The sequence below is a fragment of the Fukomys damarensis genome, unplaced genomic scaffold (assembly GCF_012274545.1).
Source record: "Fukomys damarensis isolate Sample0158 unplaced genomic scaffold, DMR_v1.0_HiC HiC_scaffold_13, whole genome shotgun sequence".
Classification (NCBI taxonomy): domain Eukaryota; kingdom Metazoa; phylum Chordata; class Mammalia; order Rodentia; family Bathyergidae; genus Fukomys; species Fukomys damarensis.
This window is the reverse complement of record NW_022900925.1, coordinates 17,332,374-17,353,365: the sequence shown is the minus strand read 5'-3', so window position 1 is coordinate 17,353,365 and position 20,992 is coordinate 17,332,374. Positions and strand designations below refer to the sequence as shown.

The following is a 20,992-nucleotide window of genomic DNA, read 5'->3' as shown; positions in this document are numbered from 1 at the left end:
ATGTATTCATTTTCTTTTTTTTTAATTTTAAATTGAATTTATTGGTATATTCTAGGTGGACAGTACAGTTACATTCATTACTGAGATCTTGTACCTTTACATGCCAGGTCTTGGTTCTCATTTTTTCCCCTTGTCCCCACCCTCCCTTCACCCCCTTCTCCACTCCTCACCTTCAAACACTTTAGTTCCATTTTTACGTTTTCTCATATTTTTTTCCTTTTCCCTTATTCCCCTTTCCCTATCCTTCTCACTGTCCTTACACCTTTGGTCCTTTTCTTCCTATTTCACGTTGCTAATTGTCCCGTTAGGATCTTGAGTACTACTTTAGTTTTTCACACCAGAGAAACTATTCGGTATTTGCATATGTGTGACTTATTTATTTCACGTAGGAGTATTTCCTCAAAATGTACCCATTTACCTATGAATGAATCTACTTTCTCATTCTGTATTCATTTTCTTACAGAAGACTCAAGTTTATTCTTTATGGCACAATAGTAATACTCCATTGTGTGTAAATACCATGTTCACTCATGTGTTGATGGACATACATGTATAGGCCACTTCCAAGATTTAGCTATTATGAATTGTGCTCCTATAAACAGGAGTATGCATTATCACTGCTATGATGCGTTTAACTCAGGAAGATACCTAGAAGCAGGAATATCTGATTTGAATGAAATTTTTAGTTTCCGTTTCCTGAGGAATCTCCATACTGATATCCAAAGTAGTTGTACTAGTTAGTTTACATTCCCTTTAACCCTGCTGCCTCACCAACATTTGTTGTTATTTGATTTCTTGATGTTATTACTTGATTTCCTTCTGGGGTACAGTGTAATCTCAGTGTTATTTTAATGTGCATTTCTTTAATGGCCAGAACTATTGAGCGTTTCTTCATACATTTATTGGCTGCGTATTTTGGTGAAGTGTCTATTCATTTCAATTGCCCATGTTTTGACTGGGCCTTTTATTTTGTTTTTGAGTTATTTATATATTTTAGATACTAGTTCTTTTTCTGGGGAATATCTGGCAAAATTTTTTCTCATTCTGTAGATTGTCTTCACTCTGTTGGTTGTTTTTGTTGAACAGAAGCTTTTTAATTTGATATGGTCTCATTTGTTAATTCTTAGTACTACATATTTCCTGTGCAACAGGGTTCTGTTCAGAAAATCCTTGCTATGCCTGTGACTTTAAGAGTTTACCTATTCTGTTTTCCTATAAGTTGTTAAGTGTTTCTGTTTTGACATTTATTTCTTTGATCCATTGTGATTTTAGTTTTAGTACATGGTGAAAGATAAGGGTCTAGCTTCATTCTTCATGTCGATAGTTTTTCTAAAACCACTTATTAAAGTGACTGTCTTTTTTCTTGTGTAATTTTGGCCCCCTTGTCAAAGATAAAATGAACATGCTTGGGGCTGTTTCTGCATCTTTGATTCTGTTTCATTGATCTGTCTGTTTTGTGCCACTACCATTCAGTTTTTATCACAGTAGTTTTGTAATAACTTCTGGGATTGTGATGCCTCCTACTTTGTTCTTTTTATCTAGGATTGCTTTTGCTACTCTGGGTTCAACCCATGTATTTATCCCTACTTAACACACACACACACACACACACACACACACACACACACACGAGAGCATGTTTATACATGGGGTTTATATACTGCTCTGCATCTTATCAGTAAACATGGCCCTTAATACTGTACTCAATCTTTATTTAATTTGCTTTGCATGTGTCTCAAATGCATGGATTTAGCTTTTTTATATAACCTAAAATGAGGACCTTAAGTTGTTACTATAATTTATCCATTCCAGTTTATTGTCCTTAAGAAATGTAAAACTTTATCCTATTTTTTGTTCTGCTAATTATCCTTCCAGAGAGTAATCTCTTTATTAACATGATTTCTTTTAACTGTTTTTTTGTTTTCATATTCTTACCTGTTCTCTTAATCAACCTCCCTCACTCCCTCAAGATTGAACCCAGGATTTTCACACTGAGGTACTTCCCTAACCTTTTTGTATTTCTTTTTCTTTTTTTTGGCGGGGGGGTACTAGGGATCAAATTCAAGACCTTGTGTTTGTGAGGCAGGCAGCAGCACCACTGAGCTAAATCCCTGGTCCCTGTATTTTTCATTTTGAGACCTGGTCTTGCTAAGTTGCCCAAGGTGGACATGAATTTGAGATCTTTCGTCTCAGTCTCCCAGAGTGCTGAGATTACAGGTGTGTGAAACCACACCTGGATTCATATTCTTAGTCTACAGATTTACATGAAATAATCCATAAAAATAGCATGAAATAACCTAGTATTTTTAACAAACATTTTTCTTTCTGTTAAATGTGAAGTTCATTTCAGTTGTATTATGTCAATACTTCGAGCAATCAGTTAAGCCAAAATTTTCTATTATATAATGTCATTTTCGAATTTAATAACAGGTAAACAAATCTCTTCTTTGAAAGTTAGTCCATGTGTACTTGGTCTGACATCTGTCTGTCAAGGAGAGAATATAGTAGATAGTATAATCTCTGCAGTTTTTCTTTATCTGGATCAACCATTTGATTAAATTTAGCTGTTTTATAATCTAGAACCATTTAATTAGGCTTTTTATGATAAATCAGTTTCTTGGGACCAAGAATGTCCTTTTTGTTTCCAATTTTTTTTTTTTTTTTTCCTGGTACCGGGGATTGAACTTGGGTCCTTGCACTTGCAAAGCAGCACCAGAACCACTGAGCTAAATCCCCGGCCCCAAGAATGTCCTTTTTGTGACAGTTTGAAGAATCTTAAAAGATGGAATAACTAGGGCCAGAGATAGCTCAGTGGCACCGTGCCTGCCTCTCAAGAACAGGGTCCCGAGTTTGATTCCCGGTACAAGGAAAAAGAAAAAAAGATGGAATACCATAACATCATTACTGTTGATCTAAAGAAAATTCAAATAATAACTGAATGTGCTATGATTATCAATATCTTTCCCCCAACTTCTCTTTTGCTTTTAACTGTTATTATTGTTGTTTGACTGTTTTTGCAGATGCAGAACAATTCCTTAATCCTGAAAACTCATTATTTGTTTGAGATTTTAGAATAAATTATATTGGGTTTTATTCTAGTTTTGTTAACATTCTTGGAGATTATGGTTTTGAATTAAAATGACACAAACCACAAAAATTATATATGCTTTATGTATTTATTATTTATGTTTTGTTTTTATTTTAATGTGGGGTCTTGTTATGGAGTCGAGGAGCACAAGCTGACCTCAAACTCATGGCAGTCTTCCCTTCCTTGGCTTTGCCTTGCTTACCTTTTATATTTTTAATCACAAAGAGTTTAATAAAAGGTTGTTTGTGCAGTTTTATAGTACTTTTAAGAACTTATTTATGAATATTTATGTTTATGAAGCCCAAACTAGTTTACCAACCTCTGTTACTCCTCTGCTTAATACATATGGGAGTTTGAAAACTGGAATTACAGAATCATGATTAGGGTTGCTGTGAAAGCTTTTGTGTGCTGTTTCTTTTCCTGTAGGTTTTTATGACAGTGATTGGGGATTTATTTATTTATTTTTTTTTTTGATACTGGGATTGAACTCTGGACCTTGTGCTTGCAAGGCAAGTGGCAGAACCACTGAGCTAAATCCTTGTCGTTTTACTTTGATGATCCTGTTGTAGGAATATTTGGAATAGGTGCAAGGCAACAAGAATAATACTACTTTTTGTGATAAAGGACTTTATTTTGGGGAATTTGAGTATGTACAGAAAAGAAGCAGTTATGCATTAGTTAATGTTAATAATGCCGTATTTTAGGGCTAACTTTTCTGGAGTTTTCATATTTTTATGTTTTATTTTTTATTGTTCTGTCTTCTGACCGTCCAAAGGAGATGCTTTAAGTTTTGTTGGATTTTTTATTTTTTGTTTTTGGTTGCAAAAAATCAAACATCACTGTTTAAAATTTAAAACATGAAGCATAGACTTAAAAACATTGTCCATAATATTGGCCATAATTACCTAAAATAATTGACATTTTAGTGTATTGCTCTCTTTTTGCTGCAAATTATTATATGTAGTTGATACTATTTTATATATATACACACACAATTTTGTTTTCCTTAATCTTTAAAATCAAACAGTATAAAACTACATGAAAAATATATATATTGCTGGGCATGATGGCACACACCTATAATCCCAGCCAGCCCTTTGGGAGGCTGAGGGAGGAGGATGGTCAGTTAATGAGACCCTGTCTTTAAACAAACAATGCTGGGATATAGCTCCATGCAGTGTCCCTGGGTTCAATCTTTAGCCCCCAAAACATTTTTGACATTCATAATTGTACATATTTATGGGGATAGACTGTGACATTTCAAACATTTAAATACTCTATACTAGTTCTTTTGAAATACAGAATTATTGTTGATCAGAGAAGTATTCTTCCTTTCCAATCACTTTCTTGTACTTACTAACCATCCTTTCAATCCCCCTTCCTTGTTACCCTCTCCATCCTTTAATTGCCACTAAGATTTTTGCTTTCATATAATGAAAGGTTTGGTCAGAAATCTTTATTTATTTATTTTATAAAGTTCTTACCTGGGTTTGGTATAGAGTAACAATGATTTCACAAGATGAATTGGGAATTGTTTAGTTTTCTAACCTTGAAGACTTTATATTGAATTGTTATTTTTTTCTCTTTAATGTTTAATAGGATTTGAAATGAAACTATCTAGGCCTGGAGTTTTCTGTGTGAGAATTTTTTTCCCTTTGGTTTGTTTGAGACAAGGTCTCACTGTGTAGTTCAGGCTGGCCTCAAATTCATGGCAATCTTCCTGCCTCAGCTCCTGAGTGCTGGGATTACAGGTGTACACTACCATGCCCAGCTTCTATGTGAGAATATTTTAAACTATGAATTAATGTTTTTAATATACATATGAGTAGTTACTTTTTGAGTGAGTTTGGGTAGTTTATATTTGTCCTTTTAATCTCTGTTTTTGAATTTATTAGTTTGGACCTGTTTATTATATTTCTTCAGCCTATTATTCTCCATAGAATCTATAAGGAGTGTCTGATATTTTGATATCTCCTTTTCTCTTTTTCATTCTCACTTACTTTTTTTGAGAGAGAGAGAGAGAGAGAGAGACAGCCTCACTAAATAATTTGGGTTGGCCTTAAACTCTGGTATGACCTTGAATTTACAGCAGTCCTCCTGCTTCAGTATTTCAAGTGCTGGGACTATAGGCCTGTACCACCATACCTGGCTCCTTTTTCATTTCTATTATTGGTAATTTGTCTCTGCTCATATTTTTCTTGGCTAATTTGGCTACAGAACTCCTTGGTTTCAAATGCCCAAATTTTTTTCATTTTACTCAGTTGGCTTCATCATTATATTCAATATTTTCTCCTTATACTTACTTTTGATTTAATTTGCTTTTCTTTTTCTAAATTCTTAAGACAGAAATTAAGGTTATTGATTTGAGACCCTTTTCCTCCCCAATTATCATTTAATACTATACATTTACCTCTTTGCACAGTTTTATCTGTATCCTATAAATTTGATTTTGTATTACAGTTATCACACACTTCATAATCTTTTCTAGTTTTTCTCCAAACTTATCATTAACCTATGAATTGCTTAGCCGTTATGTTAACTTCCAAATATTTGTGGTTTAAAAAAAAGTTCCAAGTTTAATGACAGTATAGTCAGATAACATTTATTTTGCTTTTTATATTATATATCCATTTAAATGTATATTCTCTTATTATCAGGGAGTATTCTAGGTGTGTTGGGTCCCATTGGTTAATAAATAGCATTGTTCTGCAGTTTTGCTGCTTTTTTGACTACTATAAATTTCTGAGAAGTGTTGGATCTCTGTAGATAATTGTGAGTTTGTCTATTTCTCTTTTTAGTTTTACCAGGTTTTGCTTCATTTAATTCTGGAATTTTGTTGTCAGGTACATATAAATTTGAGATTTGGTAAATGACATATGATTGTGTAATGTTCTTCTTTATACCTTGTAAGTTTTCTAGCTGTGGAGTCTATTTTGCTTAATACTAATATAACCACTCCAACTTTCTTTTTTTAGTTTTTTGCATTTCTATTAGCAGAAGTCTGCAGGTGATATATTGTCTTAGTATTCCTTCACCTAAGAATCTCTTCCCTTCCTCCTTACCTTCTTCATTTTTGAAGACTTTTGCTAGGTAAAGAATTCTGACTTGGCACTTCTTTTGTCACCTTAAAGATGCTATTTCATTTTCTCCATTGTTTCCACTGAGAAATCTGTAGTACTAAGTGGGAGATATCTATCTATCTGTATCTGTATATCTATGTATCTAATCTTGGGTAATTTGTTTTTGTTTTTTGTTTATTTGTCTCTCTGTGTTGTTTAGGCTGGCCTTGAACCTACTATTGTAGCCCAGGCTGGCATCCAACTCAGTGGTAATCCTCCTGCTTTAGCATGCCCCAATCCTGGAATTACAGGTGTGCACCACCACGCCTGGGCTTTCTCAGGTACTTTAGGACTTAGGTTGCAGTTCTCAAAGAGTTTACTGTGCTAGTTTGAGTTTGTATGCAAATCAGGATTTGTGTTGGTTCATATGCAGAATTAGAGAATCTCATTTCTAATTCTTTGTAGTATTTCCCTTGTACTCCTCAGTTTTCAGTGACGTCTTTCTCCAGTTCCTCTAATCAGAAAGACAGTTTTCTCCCTGACATTTTAGACTTCTGCATAATTGCAAAGTTTTTCTTTGATTTTATATATATATATATGTATATATGTATGTATATATGTATATGTATATATGTTAATATTTATTTATTTATTTTTATTTTTTGGTACTGAGAATTGAACTTAGGACCTTGTACTTGTGAGGCGGGCGGTGGAACCACTGACCTAAATCCTCAGCCAAGTTGATTGGTGTTTTGAGACAGGGTCTCACTATGTAGCTGGGGCTGGCCTGGGAAACTTGGTATACTCCTGCCACAGCCCACAGAATTACAGGTGTGCACCAGTATGACTGGCTAGTTTATGTTGGCTTCTCATGACATTACTTACTCATTTATTGTATCTTATGTGTATAATGATTTTTGCTAACAACACGATGATTGAAATAGCTTAAGATTTTTCAGGTGGTTCTCACCCTGACCCTTACCCCTGTTTCATCCTAGTTGTAACATGTAGGAAAAACATGATGTTTAAAAGTTGAAATAACTCCTCTCTTATTGTGAAAATACCATTAATATAGTTAGAGTTGTTTGTTTTAATTTGCTTTGGACTTTTAGGGATTGCTTATTTTCTTTATAATTTTTGGTTTTATAAAGAGATTAAAAGTCAGGTTTAGGGCCGGGGAATTAGCTTAGTAGTTCCACTGCCTGCTTCACAAGTGCAAGTGCAAGGTCCTGAGTTTGATCCCTGGGACCCCCCCCATAAAAGTCAGCTTTATAATACATGGTAAATTTAGAAATGTAGTTTTTATTCCCATCCCATCTTCTCTGACTCCTTTCTCAGTAGGTAAGTACTTGAAGTGGGAGATTTTATTTATCTTTTCATCATTTTTAAAAAATATTTTCTCCTCTTATTAAAGGTAGCCTATTATATTCAGGGTTCAGTGCTTTGCTGTTTTTCACACATATAGCCTACAGATTAATCCATAGCATAAGATAGAGATATTCCTCTTTGGATAGCTGCATACAGCTCTACTACTTGATTTTTGTATGGTCCCAGCTAAGATTTTTTTTTTTTTTTTGTACCAGGGATTGAACTTGGGTCCTTGTACTTGCAAGGCAGGCAGGCGGCAGCTCCACTGAGCTAAATCCCTGGTCTTGTTTTTTGTTTTTTGAGACAGGGTCTTACTTGTTAGTGCAGGCTGGCCTTGAACTCACATAGCCTAAGCTGGCCTCAAACTCAAGGCAGTCCTCCTGCCTCAGCCTCCTGAGTGCTGGGATTACAAGTGTGCACCATCATACACAGCTGTTTTTCATATTTTTTATAAATGGCTGGGAAAAAAATCAAAAGAAAAATAGTATGTTGTGGCACATGAAAACTGTATAAAATTCAAATTGAATTATCAGTAACGTTTTATTGGAAAACAAGTTTATTTATTTATATACTGTCAGTAGTTGCTTTTTGTACCAGAATGACAAAATTGTGTAGCTGTACTATGGTAGAGACTATACATGATTTTTTTTCATCCCTAACACCACAACTTGGCACACTAGAAATTGCACTAATGCAATTATACTTCAGTACCTATCACTGAGCTGTGACATTTTATTTATTTTCTTACCAGTGCCTATTCATTATGTCAAAACAAGTAGAGTGGAGTACTAATGTCATGCTTTTAAAATCCCAGTAGTGTGTGGAAAATTTTGTCTTCAAATTAGATAGCAAAATGTTTTGTACATTGTACCATAACTCTAGTTTATGCTAAAAAAAGGTAATATACATAGATATTTACAGACTAAGCCCTGTCATGATGTTATTAATTAACTTGGAAGAGATGGTGAAAAAATTTTTAAATTCAATTTCTTCACAATTAAGTATGAAAATGTGGCTGTAACTAAAGCACATTTTTTAAATAACTCATATGTTAACCAAGCAAGGAAAATTGTTTACTGATAATGTGTAAATGAGATCATATATAATTGTGGCAGTGAAAAAATATGTTTATAGAAAATAAACTTCTTAAACCTTTATTTACAAGAGCTGTTTAAAGAATTGAGGACATTAGGAGCAATATCAATAGTCAATTTTTAAAAATGATTTTGAGTGATTTTCCTTGGCTCATCAGAAGTCACTTACACATTGAAGAGTCTTTGTCAACTTGGAAAGGCCTGAAGAGTTAGCCTCTGTCAATAATCTGCAAATATCAAATAAAGGTGAGAATATTTTCAAAGTTGAATTAGTCTATGAAGACTAATTTAGTATCACCTGAAGTTGAGTTGGCTAAGATGTGTGAAATATGCATCAAAAAGAAAAAGGCTTAGTTGGATTAATTCATGAAGCTTGTCGTGTTAAATATAAAGCCATTTGTTGTTCATTGATTTTTTTTTTTGTAAGTACTTTATGCAAAATAGTCTTATGTATTTTAATGTTAGCTTAACTCTTTTTTGGACTTAACCATTTTCCGCTCATTAATTTTTGGTACTTACAAAAGCTGTCTTGAGTTTTCTACAACTTAACACACAGCAGGTTGATGTTGTGAATCTAGGACTGAGTTTAAATTATTTTGAGTAGAAATAAATGTTATTGTTGAACACTGAATGGCTTTAGATATTTACCTCTGTGCAGACTTAATGTTTCTTAATGAATTCAGATTGAAATTACAGGACACAGTGATACTATATTTGTAACATTCTGTTGTAATTGACAAGTTTTTAAAAATCACACAATATCAACCTGCTTTGTATGCTTCACATGCTATTGGAAACTAAAACAAAAAGTGAAATCCTTTTAACTGCATTAAATCTCCATTGTATAGCTCAGGAGTTGCCACATTGGCCCAAGGGCCAAATCTGTTTGCTCTGTGGCCTCTAAAAATATCCTCCCAAATTTTTTCTTTTTGTGGTACTGAGTATCAAACCTTGGCCTTGGGGCAGGGGATTTAGCTCAGTGATTCTGCCCTCCGCCTGCCTTACAAGTGCGAGGACCTGAGTTTGATCCTTAGTGCCAAAAAAAACCCCCAAAAGCTGGGCCTTATGCCTGCAAGGCAAATGTTCTACTATGAGTTACACCACCAGCCCTAAATTTTCTTTTTTATATTGTTAGGTATAATATATATATGGCAAAATATGCGCGTGTGTGTGTGTGTGTGTGTGTGTGTGTGTGTGTGTATAAAAGTTTTTCAGCCAGATAGTGCAGGTCTGTAATTCCAGCTACTGTATTTGGTAGGCTGAGGAAGATTGTGAGTTTGAGGCCACCTTGTGAACATAATGAGACCCTATTTCAAAAAAAGAAAATAAAAAGCTTTTTTTCTTACTGCTTTGGATTTAGATCAGGGGAAAGTTTCCTCAAATAGAAAAATTTATTCTCATTCTAGTACTTACATAGTTGTATTTTTTTATTTGTCATATTTGTATATCTGATACACTTGTAATTTAATATTTTTTCCACATGGCCATTAGTTCTCCCAGTGGAGAACTTTTTTGTTTTTTTATTCCCCTATTTTTTGTTTGGTGCCAGCAGTCAAATGACAAACAAGCATTTTACCACTGAACTATACTCCTAGCTTGTCTTTTAGATGATAGATTTACTAGTCCTTCTTGTTTTATGGTTCTTTAAGATTCTCTGCCCTTTTTGGTGGCAGTTGTTTTATCTTTTGATAATTAGTAGAGCAAGCGTTCCATGGGATTTTTTTTTTTTTTTGGTCTCACTGATTTTCTGCAAGGTGCTATGCTTAGGAATTTACTCTTACCAATTTTAATATGTTTGTGTATCATAATCTTATGTGTATAGTACTATTTGTTGGGTAACTATTGAAATAACATCATTTTTAGGGTTAGAAAAGGAAGATTATTCTTTGGTTTAACAAATATTTAATGATAACTAGAGGCTGTAGGAGGTGGAGAGATTATTAAAAAAATAAATAAAGGAGAACACATACCTGTGGGGGTGCTGCACAAGATTGCAGTATTGTAAATACTGCAGGATGTTTTGAGCTACAAAAAGAATGTCCATGGCTGGGGATTTAGCTCAGTGGTTCCACCGTCTGCCTCAAAAGCGCAAGGTCCCTAGTTCAATCCCCAGTACCAAAAAAAAAGTGTCTAGCTCTTTCTAACAGGGCTAAAATTTTATAAACATTTTGACATTTGATCTAAAACTCAATTTTGAGTGAGAATTTGTTAGGCAGATGATGCAAGATGCAAATCTGGAACTGATAAAATTTTAATGTAAAAATATTCTTGTAATAATACTAGAACTTGGTCACTCAAAAACCTTAAATAAGGGCTGGGGGTTTAGTTTTGTCATTGTGCCTGCCTCACAAGCACAATGCCCTGAGTTCCACCCCTGGTGCCGAAAAGAAAAAAGAAAAAAAAACACCTTAAATAAGATTTTAATGCTGATTTTTTAAAAAAATATTTTTACAGGTTGATTGAATATTAACACAAAAATACTTTTTTCCAGGGCTGGGGGGGTTAGACAACATGTGTATGGTAAGCTAGTGCTCTACCACTGAACCGCATGCACTTTTAGCCCCTTAAATATTAATATTTTTTGTGGTATTTAGTTCAGCCTTTTCATTTTAGGGGTAAGAATTTCAGTGATTTTTTTTTTTATGTTCTTGTATCTTAGGAGAAATGTAATTAATAATTGATAATCTTTGTTCCAGGGAATTTCCAGAGCAGGGAAATTGATTGAAATATATGGGTCAGCCTTGGGTGTATATTAGAAATGAAATACAATTTCATTTATACTGTCTCTTTTTTTTTTGGTGGTGGTGGTGCTAGGAATTGAACCTAGGGCTTATACATCCCACACATGCCAGGCAGATAATTGTTCCATCACTGAATCATATCATCAGCTCTTTTTATTTTGCGATAGGGTCTTGGCTTAGTTGCTCAGGCTGGTCTCTAACAGTTCTCCTGTCCCAGTCTCCCTGGAATTACAGGCATGTCCACCTATCTTGCTGGGTTTCTAATTAACACCTTTTTATTGCAGTGAAGTTTTACTTTGGAAAGGTGAAAAAAACATAAATCTGTTTTACATAATTATGAAGAAGTTTTGTATCAAGAACCTGAAGTTGGAGGGGCAACCCACTTCCCGGTCCCCCTTCTGTCTCTCTTAGACAGTTTTCTTTCCCTCAATAAAATTTTCCTACTCTTAAAAAAAAAAAAAGAATTGAAGTTGGAGATGTGGTGCATACTTAAGCACTCTGGGAGACTGAGGCAGAAGGATTGCAAGTTTTAGCCCAGCCTGGGAAATTTAGTAACTTAGTGAGATCTTTTGTCAAAATAAAAAATTTAAAAACTGGAATGTAGCTTTGTGTGAAGGCCCTGAGTTCAATCCTCAGTACTGGAAGAAAGAGAAAAAGGAGGGAAGTAGAGAAGGGGGGAGAGGGGAAGAGGGGTTGGTTGGTTTTGTTGTTTTGCCAGAAGTGAGGCCTGCTTAAAAGTCATGTAAAGGATATAAGAATTAGGTGAAGCTTTGTTTTCTTTAGAATTCTAATAAAGTAAATTATATTATTTAATTGCTAAAATTAAGCAAATTAAAAGATAATAGCTACCATTTGTTGTAGTGCTTACTGTGCCAGGGTGCTGGTCTGTGCTTACATTTAACTCATTTAACCCTCACAACTACTTCATGAAGTAGGTTATTTTCATTTTACAGATTAGGAAAATAAGACTACTCAAGCTCACAACTTGTAAATAGTGTTTCTTGACTAATAGGCCTCCTCATTCCAGACCCAGGTCCTGATGCCTCTGAGTTAGTTAGTAGTTATTTTAATATTTGGGTAATCTGATAAAAGAATTGGTAGCAGAAATACCAAGGAATTCACTGGTTATCTGTATGGCCACTTATTTAAGAAGCCAATTGATAATTGATTTTAATGTCACTCAGGTTTATGTGGGAAAAGTCTGGGTTAAATTCGTACTTTCTCCTGGTATGTTTTCCTTTAAAATGTCTTGTCAGAATTGATTAATAAACGATTATATCATATCTGAAAGGAAAAGAAAGTTTACTAATACATTTTTTGTGTATTTCCACGAATATGGAGATCATTAGTAAGTGGCATCTGCCTGTTGTTAAAACAGTTATGCATAAAGCTTGTCCTGTACTATTTTTTTGTGGGGGGGGTACTGGGGATTGAACTCTGGTCCTTGCAGTTGTGAGGCAGGTGGCAGAACCACTGAGCTAAATTCCTGGCCCTAGTATCTTTTTAATTGTTCTTGTATTGTATCATTTCTTTTGGTAACTGTGTCAGAATTAGGTAATCTTTATATATATTATGACATTGAAAGCTTCTCAAGATATAAAGATGTATCTAAAATTTTTAAATGGTGTATTGTGGAGAACCCAACCCCCTGTTTTTTGACTGTTATGGAGTAATTGGAATCGAACTCAGGCCTTCTTACTGAGCTACGTTTCCAGCCCTTTTATTTATTTTATTTTCCAGCCCTTTTAGGTATTTTTTTCTTACTTTGAGACATAGGATCTTTGTGCCAGTCTGGGCACAAACTCCTGTGACAGCCTCCCAGGAGGATGGGATTACAGATGTGTTCTACTGTGCTTGGTTTAGAAATTTCTTTTTTGCCGGGCGTGGTGGTGCACACCTGTAATCCCAGCACTTGGAGGCTGAGGCAGGAGGATCGTTGTGAGTTCAAGACCAGCCTGGGCTACATAGTGAGTTCCAGGTCAGACTCAACTACAGAGTTGAGACCCTGTCTCAAAACCAAAAAAAAAAAAAAAAAAACGGAAGGAAAAAAAAAAAAAAAAAAACGGAAGGAAAAAAAAAAAAAAAAAAACGGAAGGAAGAAAGAAAAGAAAAGAAGAAAGAAAGAAAGAAAGAAAGAAAGAAAGAAAGAAAGAAAGAAAGAAAGAAAGAAAGGAATTTCTTTTTTAAAGTAACACAAGTAATTGTGATAATGAGCCAGGCTTAAGAACTACTACAGCAGTAGGTCACATTGCCTTTTCAGTGAAATTCAATAATTTTTGTGGATGCTGTCAGTAAATGATTTTACATAAATTATTCTTAGCAGCTTTTAATTTTCCTACTTTTCTGTTCTTATTTATTTACAGTAGTTTATGCCAACGTGGCTTCATTCATACAGATGAACCAAGGATTGGGATAGCAGTTTAAAATTAGAATCATACAGCTGACTGCCCAACAGGATGCCATCAACTAACAGAGCTGGCAGTCTAAAGGACCCTGAAATTGCAGAGCTCTTCTTCAAAGAAGATCCAGAGAAGCTCTTCACAGATCTCAGAGAAATTGGCCATGGAAGCTTTGGAGCAGTATATTTTGTAAGTGTTAAAATATACACTTTTGATGTCTGACTAAAATCAATAATACAATATATAGAATTTGATGAGTAAAACAACTAAACTCTTACCATGCTGTCACAGCACATTCCTTATACCAGATGTGTCCCCATACTTTAAGCAAGCAGTTGCTTCTGTAGCATAAATACTTCTGTATATCTTCTAGTTCAGTTCTGTTCCAGCACTACCTGGAAATAGTGTCAGGTCCCACAAGTTGTCAGGTCCCACAATTTGAGGGTTTAGTCCAAAACTGCCTCCCACCTTAGATGCCAAGGATTCCAGGTTTTGGATTCTGACCCATCAGCCACAAATCTGGGTTCCCACAGCCCCTTCCTTGGTTTGATTAATTTGCTAGATCAGTGTACGACATTAAGGTAAACCAGAAGTTTTAAAAGATACAAAAAGATTCTGAGAATGTTCAAAGAGAATACAAATCTCTTCAGATAAAAAGAATACATAATGAGGTCTGGAAAGGTCCTAACTCAAGCTTCTATCCCCTCGGAATTGAAGTATACCAGTCTCTTTGCATAGATGTTTTTATTCTTTGAAAACATAAACTCAATCCTTTTGTGTTTTATGGAGGTTTTGTTACAACAGTTGATCAGATCATCAGCTTTTGGTGATTGACTCAAATTTTAGCCTCTTTTTCTTCTTCTGAGGTGGGGGATAAGTTGTGAGTTCCAACCCTCTGAGCTAAGCACCTTTGGTTTGTTCCCCCGGCTATCAGCTCCCATCCTGTGGTTATCAAGGGGCTTTCCAAAAATTACTCCATTAGGTAAGCTTAGGTACTGTTGCTATAAATAACAAAAAGCTTATCTTTCACCTTTATTGATATGTAGCTGTTCTGGATGTTTCTAGAATAAAAGATAAAACGCCAAATATTTTAACAAAAGATAATTGAAAAACATCAAAATATCCCACCATAAACATATTTTTGTGTTATGTTTTGAGTTGGTTATTTAGAGAAAAAAGTATACCTTTTCAGGGAAAAAAAGCTATCCATTTGTGAAAAGAAATAAACACTGCATGCAGCCTGAGGCTTTCTATCTGATAGCCCTGATCTATTTAGGAAAGATCATTTCACAAGAATAAAAGATTATGGTTCTGACATCTGGCTCAGACAGATAATGAGTGACAGTTACTTGGGAGACTTTGTCATCAAACTAGGACAACTTTTGTCCACCTTTTTCTTCCTCTTCTCAGTCCTCAGCCTCCCACTCAACAACAACCTTAGGTCCCTATGCCTCCCTCCCTTTCTCCCTTCCTTTTTTGGTTTTTTTTTTTTTGTTTTTTTTTTTTTTGAGATAGAATCTCACTATTAGCCCAGGCTGGCCTCAAACTCACAATCTTCCTGCCTCACCTTCCTGAGTTTTGAGATTATAGGCTTGTGCCAGCATGCCTGGCTCATCAAGTCTCTATTTCTTTCTGTAGCTCAAAATGATATTTAAGGTTCAACCATCTGGCCTTTTCTTTGGTCTCCTACTTTATGGCTTCTGTGTTTCTCCACATTATTAAGTGCATATGCTTTTTTTCTTTCCTGTTTCTCTATTGCTAATTCATTTTAGAGATTAAAATTATTGAAACTTTTGGAGGGGAGAGTGAAAATTTTAAACTTTCTTATATAATAAAAGCACTTCCTTTTCCTCAAGGGATAAGTTCTAAGACCCTTAGTGCCTGAAACCAAAGGTAGTACTGGGCCTTATACTTTACATCTTTTCCATCTTTCCTTTTCTTCCTTCCTTTTTACTTTAAAATTTTTTTAAATTTTTATTTTTGCTTAGTGCTGAGAGAGGGTCTGACAAATTCTAGGGAAGTAGCACTAATTTCATGGATCGATTTATTCTTTCCATAGAACCTAGCAATGTCAGTGTATGGGTTTGTTTTTTTTTAATCATACAGCTCTTTTTCTCTTATTGAGAACTTTAATTACATCACTCTTTTTTTGGAAACAAGGTCTTACTGTGTAGTTCAGACTGCCCTGGAACTCACTGTGTATCCCATGCTGGTCTTGAACTCACAGCCATCCTCCTGTCTCAGCCTCCCGAGTGTTGGGATTATAGGCATGTGCCACCACACCCGGCTATTACATTACTCTTTTACTTAAAAGAAGCAATTTGTGGCATCTCTTAGCTTAACCAATTGCCAGCATCACTCCTCTTGCACTTTGGTGTTGTTACTAAGTAAATTAATCATTACCTCAATAGAAGTGTCACCAGTCAGCAGGTAATGTGGATCTTTAACTCCACATTAAGATGAAAATTATAGCCAGACATGGTGGCATATGCCTGTAATCCCAGGAATGTGGCAGACTAAGGCAGGAGGATCCCAAATTGTAGCCCAACCTGGGCAATTTAGACCCTGTCTCAAAATAAAAAATAGAAAAGGGCTAAAAATGCAGCCCATTACAAAAAGGCCCTGGGTTAAACCCCTATACTTAAAAAAAAGAAAATAAAAATGGAACTCAGACATGGATTAATTGTAAAAGTGACAATAAAATGCAAGTTTATTATAAGAAGAGCACAGCTGGCTGCCCTGTTGGGTTTCCAGTCCTAGGAAAGAGATAGCCCTAGTAAAGGAAAGCAAAGCTGGCTATACCACAAAGAACCTGAAAAAGGAGATATTTCACTTTTATGATATCTCAAGGAAATGTTATTAATCTGTTTTTTTTCAGGAAGCGTTAGAGTCTGTACTAGAGAGAGTTTAGTTACTATGCGGGTGTGAATTTGGAATTTTAGGGTCAGCTCTAGGTCAAATCTGTTGCGAGCCTTGTTTAGTCTTACCCAGTTTGCTTGTGCATCCCACTTTATCATCTCAGGAACTACAGCAGCTTGTTCCTGTAATAATAACCTCATTTACTTTCTCACCCTTATTGCCAGAGTCATAGCTTCCTGTTCCTTTTCTCCTGAGTTGCTACTTCAACTGTGAGGTATGATTGCACCCTGCCTCACAAGCCCTGAAATATCATGACAGTTGATCTGATAGCTAAGATAGCTATTAAACCACTAATAGTGGGTAGCATATGCAGCATGGATACTCTGGACAAAGAGATGATTCAGGTCTTGGGCAGGATGGAACACATTACTCAGTACAGCACACAGTTTAAACCTTCAGAGAAAGCTGCTTTTTGATTTTGAATGAAAAGAAGTAGAAGACAGGATTTTCTGAAGGTCAGAGAGATCTTGGTTCTGACTCTTATTTTTTGGTTCAAAGTACTCACCATATCAAATAGCCAAATTTTGGGATATTGTTTTCTCAGCCCCAGTAAGTCCCAGTTGCCAATTTTGACTATATATCTAGCAATGAATTGCATATTACTGTGGCAATTCTCTGTTTACATTTTGAGGAACTGCCAAATGGCACTATACATGCTATAGTATTTCCATTCCCATCAACAATATTGAGTATATTCCAGTTTTTCCACACCCATAACATGGTCTGATATTTTATATATGGCCATCTTAGTATTTTTATGATAGCTACCCTAATATGTGTAAAGTGTTATCTCATTATCGTTTTGATTTACATTTCTCAAAAGACTGATGATTTGGAGCATCTTTTCACATGCCACGTGTATTTCTTTTTTGGAAAAATGTCTATTCTATTCCTTTTATCTACTTGTAAAATTGAGTTGCTTGTTTCTTTGTTACTGAGTTGTAGGGGTTCTTTATGTATTCAGAGTATTAGTTCCTCACCCCTTTTACCCCTGCGCCTGAACAACAATTAGATAAACAACCCAAATTTACAATGGGCAAAAGGACTAGAATTGACTTTTCTCCAAACCTAGGGCTTCTTCCAGGGCAAGTGCTCTGCCACTGAGCTACATCCCCAGTCCTTATCTTCCTACTCAGCCTGGGCTCATACTTAAGATCCTCTGCTTCAGTCTCTCAAGTAGCTGGGATTAGAGGTATATGCTGCTCCCCAAATTGTTTTTTGCTGATGTATATAAATAGTTGATTTTGTATATTCATCTTACAACCTATATGTTTGCTGAATTTATTTGCTCTGATATCTTTACTTTGGATTTTTTGGAAGATATACATGAGAATATTTCATCTGCAGATGAAGATTTTTTTTTTTTTTTTGTAATTTGGGTGCCTTGATTTGTATTTTCTGTCCTAATTGTTCTGGCTAGAACTTCTAGTACAGCCTTGAATAGCAGTGCAAAAGTGAGCAGTTTGTCTTGTTCCTGATTTTAAGAATCGTAGTCAAAATTTCACCATTAACTATGTTGGTTCTGGATTTTTCATGTCTTTTATCATGTTAAGCAAGTTTTTTTATTCTTAGTTTTTCTAGTGTTTTCATTATGAAAGTGTTTTGGATTGTCAATTTTTTCTGTGTCAAGATCGTGGGTTTTTTCCCCTTCATTTTTAATACTGTGGTTGATTTTTGTCATGTTGAACCATTCTTGTATTTCTAGGATAAAATCCCATTTAATCATGGTGTATAATTCTTTTAATATGCTGTCAGTTTTGGTTGGCTAGTATGGTGTTATGGACTCTTTACTGTATATTCATAAGAGATATTGATCTGTAGTTTTCTGGTGATATGTTTATCTGGTATTGTATTAGAGTACTACTGACTTCATAGAAAGTGTTCCTTTCTAATTTGTCTTTTGGAAGAATTTGTGAAGGATTGATGTTGATTCTTTGGTAGAATAATCCACTAACAAAGGCATTTGATTCTGGATTTTCCTTTCTTGGAAAGACTTTAATTACAGATTTATTCTCTCGTTATGATCTATTAAAATTTTTAAATTTTCTTTGAGTTAATTTAAATAATTTATGTTTCTAATAATTTGTCATCTAATTCATAGATACACAGCTGTTAATAGTATCATGTACTCCTTTTTATTTCCATAATATCCCCTTTTTCTGGTTTTAGTTTTCTTTGTGTAGTTGTCAGTGTAGCTAAGTCAGTTTTCCTTTGAAACTTTAATTGCTTTGAGATTTTCCATAAAATACTCATACTTTGCTTATTTGTATAAAGGTATATCACCTTTTTTTTGTTTTTTTGAGAGAGGATTTCACTATGTAGTTGAGACTGACCTGGAACTCACTATAGCCCAGGCTGGTCTCGAACTCATAGCGATCCTCCTGCTTCAGCCTCCTGAGTGCCGGGATTACAGGCATGTGCCACCACGCCTGGCTCCACCCTTCTCTTTTAAAAAGAAAAGCAGAAAGAAACCACATATATCTTCAACACATAATTCTGTCATTCACAATTTACTTTCTAAAATAAATGGTATCATTTATTCATTCTGTTGTATATTTTTCACAGTTTATATGTAACATTTAGTTTCTTTTCACATTCATCATATATATTTTATGTAATGTTATTGCTTTCATCATTCCTTATGAGTAGATATTTAGATTTTTCCCATCTATTTGCTATTAAAAATAATTTTGTGATGAATATCATCATATTTCTTCCTTATGAATGTTTTTGTCAATTTGGAGGGAAAAAGAAGAAAAGGAGAAGGAAGCAGTGTGACTAGCATAGAAAATAATTTGAAAGGATATTGAAAAGGAGACTATTGAAGGGAGCCATGAATTGTTTTATTGAAAACTATAATGCAATAAGTAAAGCCCTGTGGTACTAGTGCCCACGTAGGCAAAGAGTGAAACAGAACGATTCAGAAACAATATAATATTAATTTAAATAATCTTTTTTAAGGAAAATATTTTATGATGTTTATTTATTTGGTAGTTTCATGAATGATACATACATACACACAGATTAAGAAAACAACAGTGTATTTTCTGGAATTGGCTCATAATGCTAGTAAGCTCAAATTTTACAAAGAAGGCCAGAAACCTGGAGACCCTCAGAAGAGTTTAAGTTTGAGTTAGAAGACAGTTGGCTACCCTAATTCCATTGCCCTCAGGGGATGTCAGTTTTTCTCCTAAGGTCTTCAACTGATATGTGAAGCCCCTCTGCATTTTAGAGGACAATTTGCTTTTTAGAGTCTATTGATTTAAGTCCCATCCTAAAAATGCCTTCATATGAACATCTAGAATACCATTTGATCAAATATGTGGGTATTATGACCCAACCAAGCTGACATATAAAATTGAATATCACATTTAAAAATGATTATTCTGTAGTTTATTTCTTTTTTCTATTGTTGATAAGCTAGATTGTTTACAGTTTTTTTGTTACTAAGAATAAAATTGCTGCCAACATCCTTGAACAGTTCTCTTTATGGACCTAAGTTTTCCTTTTTGTGCAGTAAATACTGAGGATGGAATTGTTGGACATAGGGCAGGTATATGTATATTTTTATAGATGTGCTGGGCATGCTGGTACATGCCTATAATTCCAGCACTCAGGAGGCTGAAGCAGGAGGATCACCATGAGTTCAAGACCAGCAAGACATGGTCTCAAAATTAAATTAAAAATATAGCTAATTACCACACTTTTTTTATTAAGACCTAAAAACTTCATACTATCACCAGCATTTGGTATAGACGTCATTTTAATTTGAGCACTTCTGATAGATGTGTGATGGACTTTCAGTATTGTTTTGTTTTGAGAGGGCTTCAAAACCAGGCTAATCTAAAACTTGTAAGCTCAAGAAATCCTTCTGCCTTAGCTTTGCCTGTAGCTGGGACTATAGGCATGTTCCACCATTCGAGGCCATAATATTTTGCAAACATTTTCTCCAAGTGTGCACGAGAAATTATGTATAATTTACATCCTGTTAACTGTAATGCTCTGTTTATGTCAGAAATGTAAATACAGTTATCTTCTTCAGATCTTTTGCGTCCTTGATGGGTTCAATGTTTTGTTCTTTTTGTTTTGGATTGCCTATTCTATCAATAAGAGAGGTGGTACTTTTCAAGGTTAGTGTGTGATTGTGTTTTTGACTTTTCCTTTTAGTGCTGTCTTGTTTTGATTTCTTTCTTTCTTTTTTTTTTTTTGGTACTGGGGATCGAACTCGGGACCTTGCGCTTGTGAGGCAGGCGGAGGAACCATTCAACTAAATCCCAAGCCCATGATTTATATATTTCTAAACCTTAGTACTAGAAATATGTGA

The 20,992-nt window shown here is 34.9% G+C and overlaps 1 protein-coding gene across 1 annotated transcript in view; it reads left to right on the top strand.

The window, feature by feature from the left end:
* Taok1 (TAO kinase 1) overlaps positions 1–20,992 on the top strand; it is a 123,496-nt gene that overhangs the window by 37,446 nt on the left and 65,058 nt on the right. The window contains exon 2 of the mRNA XM_010642246.1: positions 13,714–13,938. Coding sequence (XP_010640548.1) covers positions 13,807–13,938 — 132 coding nt within the window. The 5' untranslated portion in view covers positions 13,714–13,806. The remainder of the gene's footprint in view (positions 1–13,713; positions 13,939–20,992) is intronic.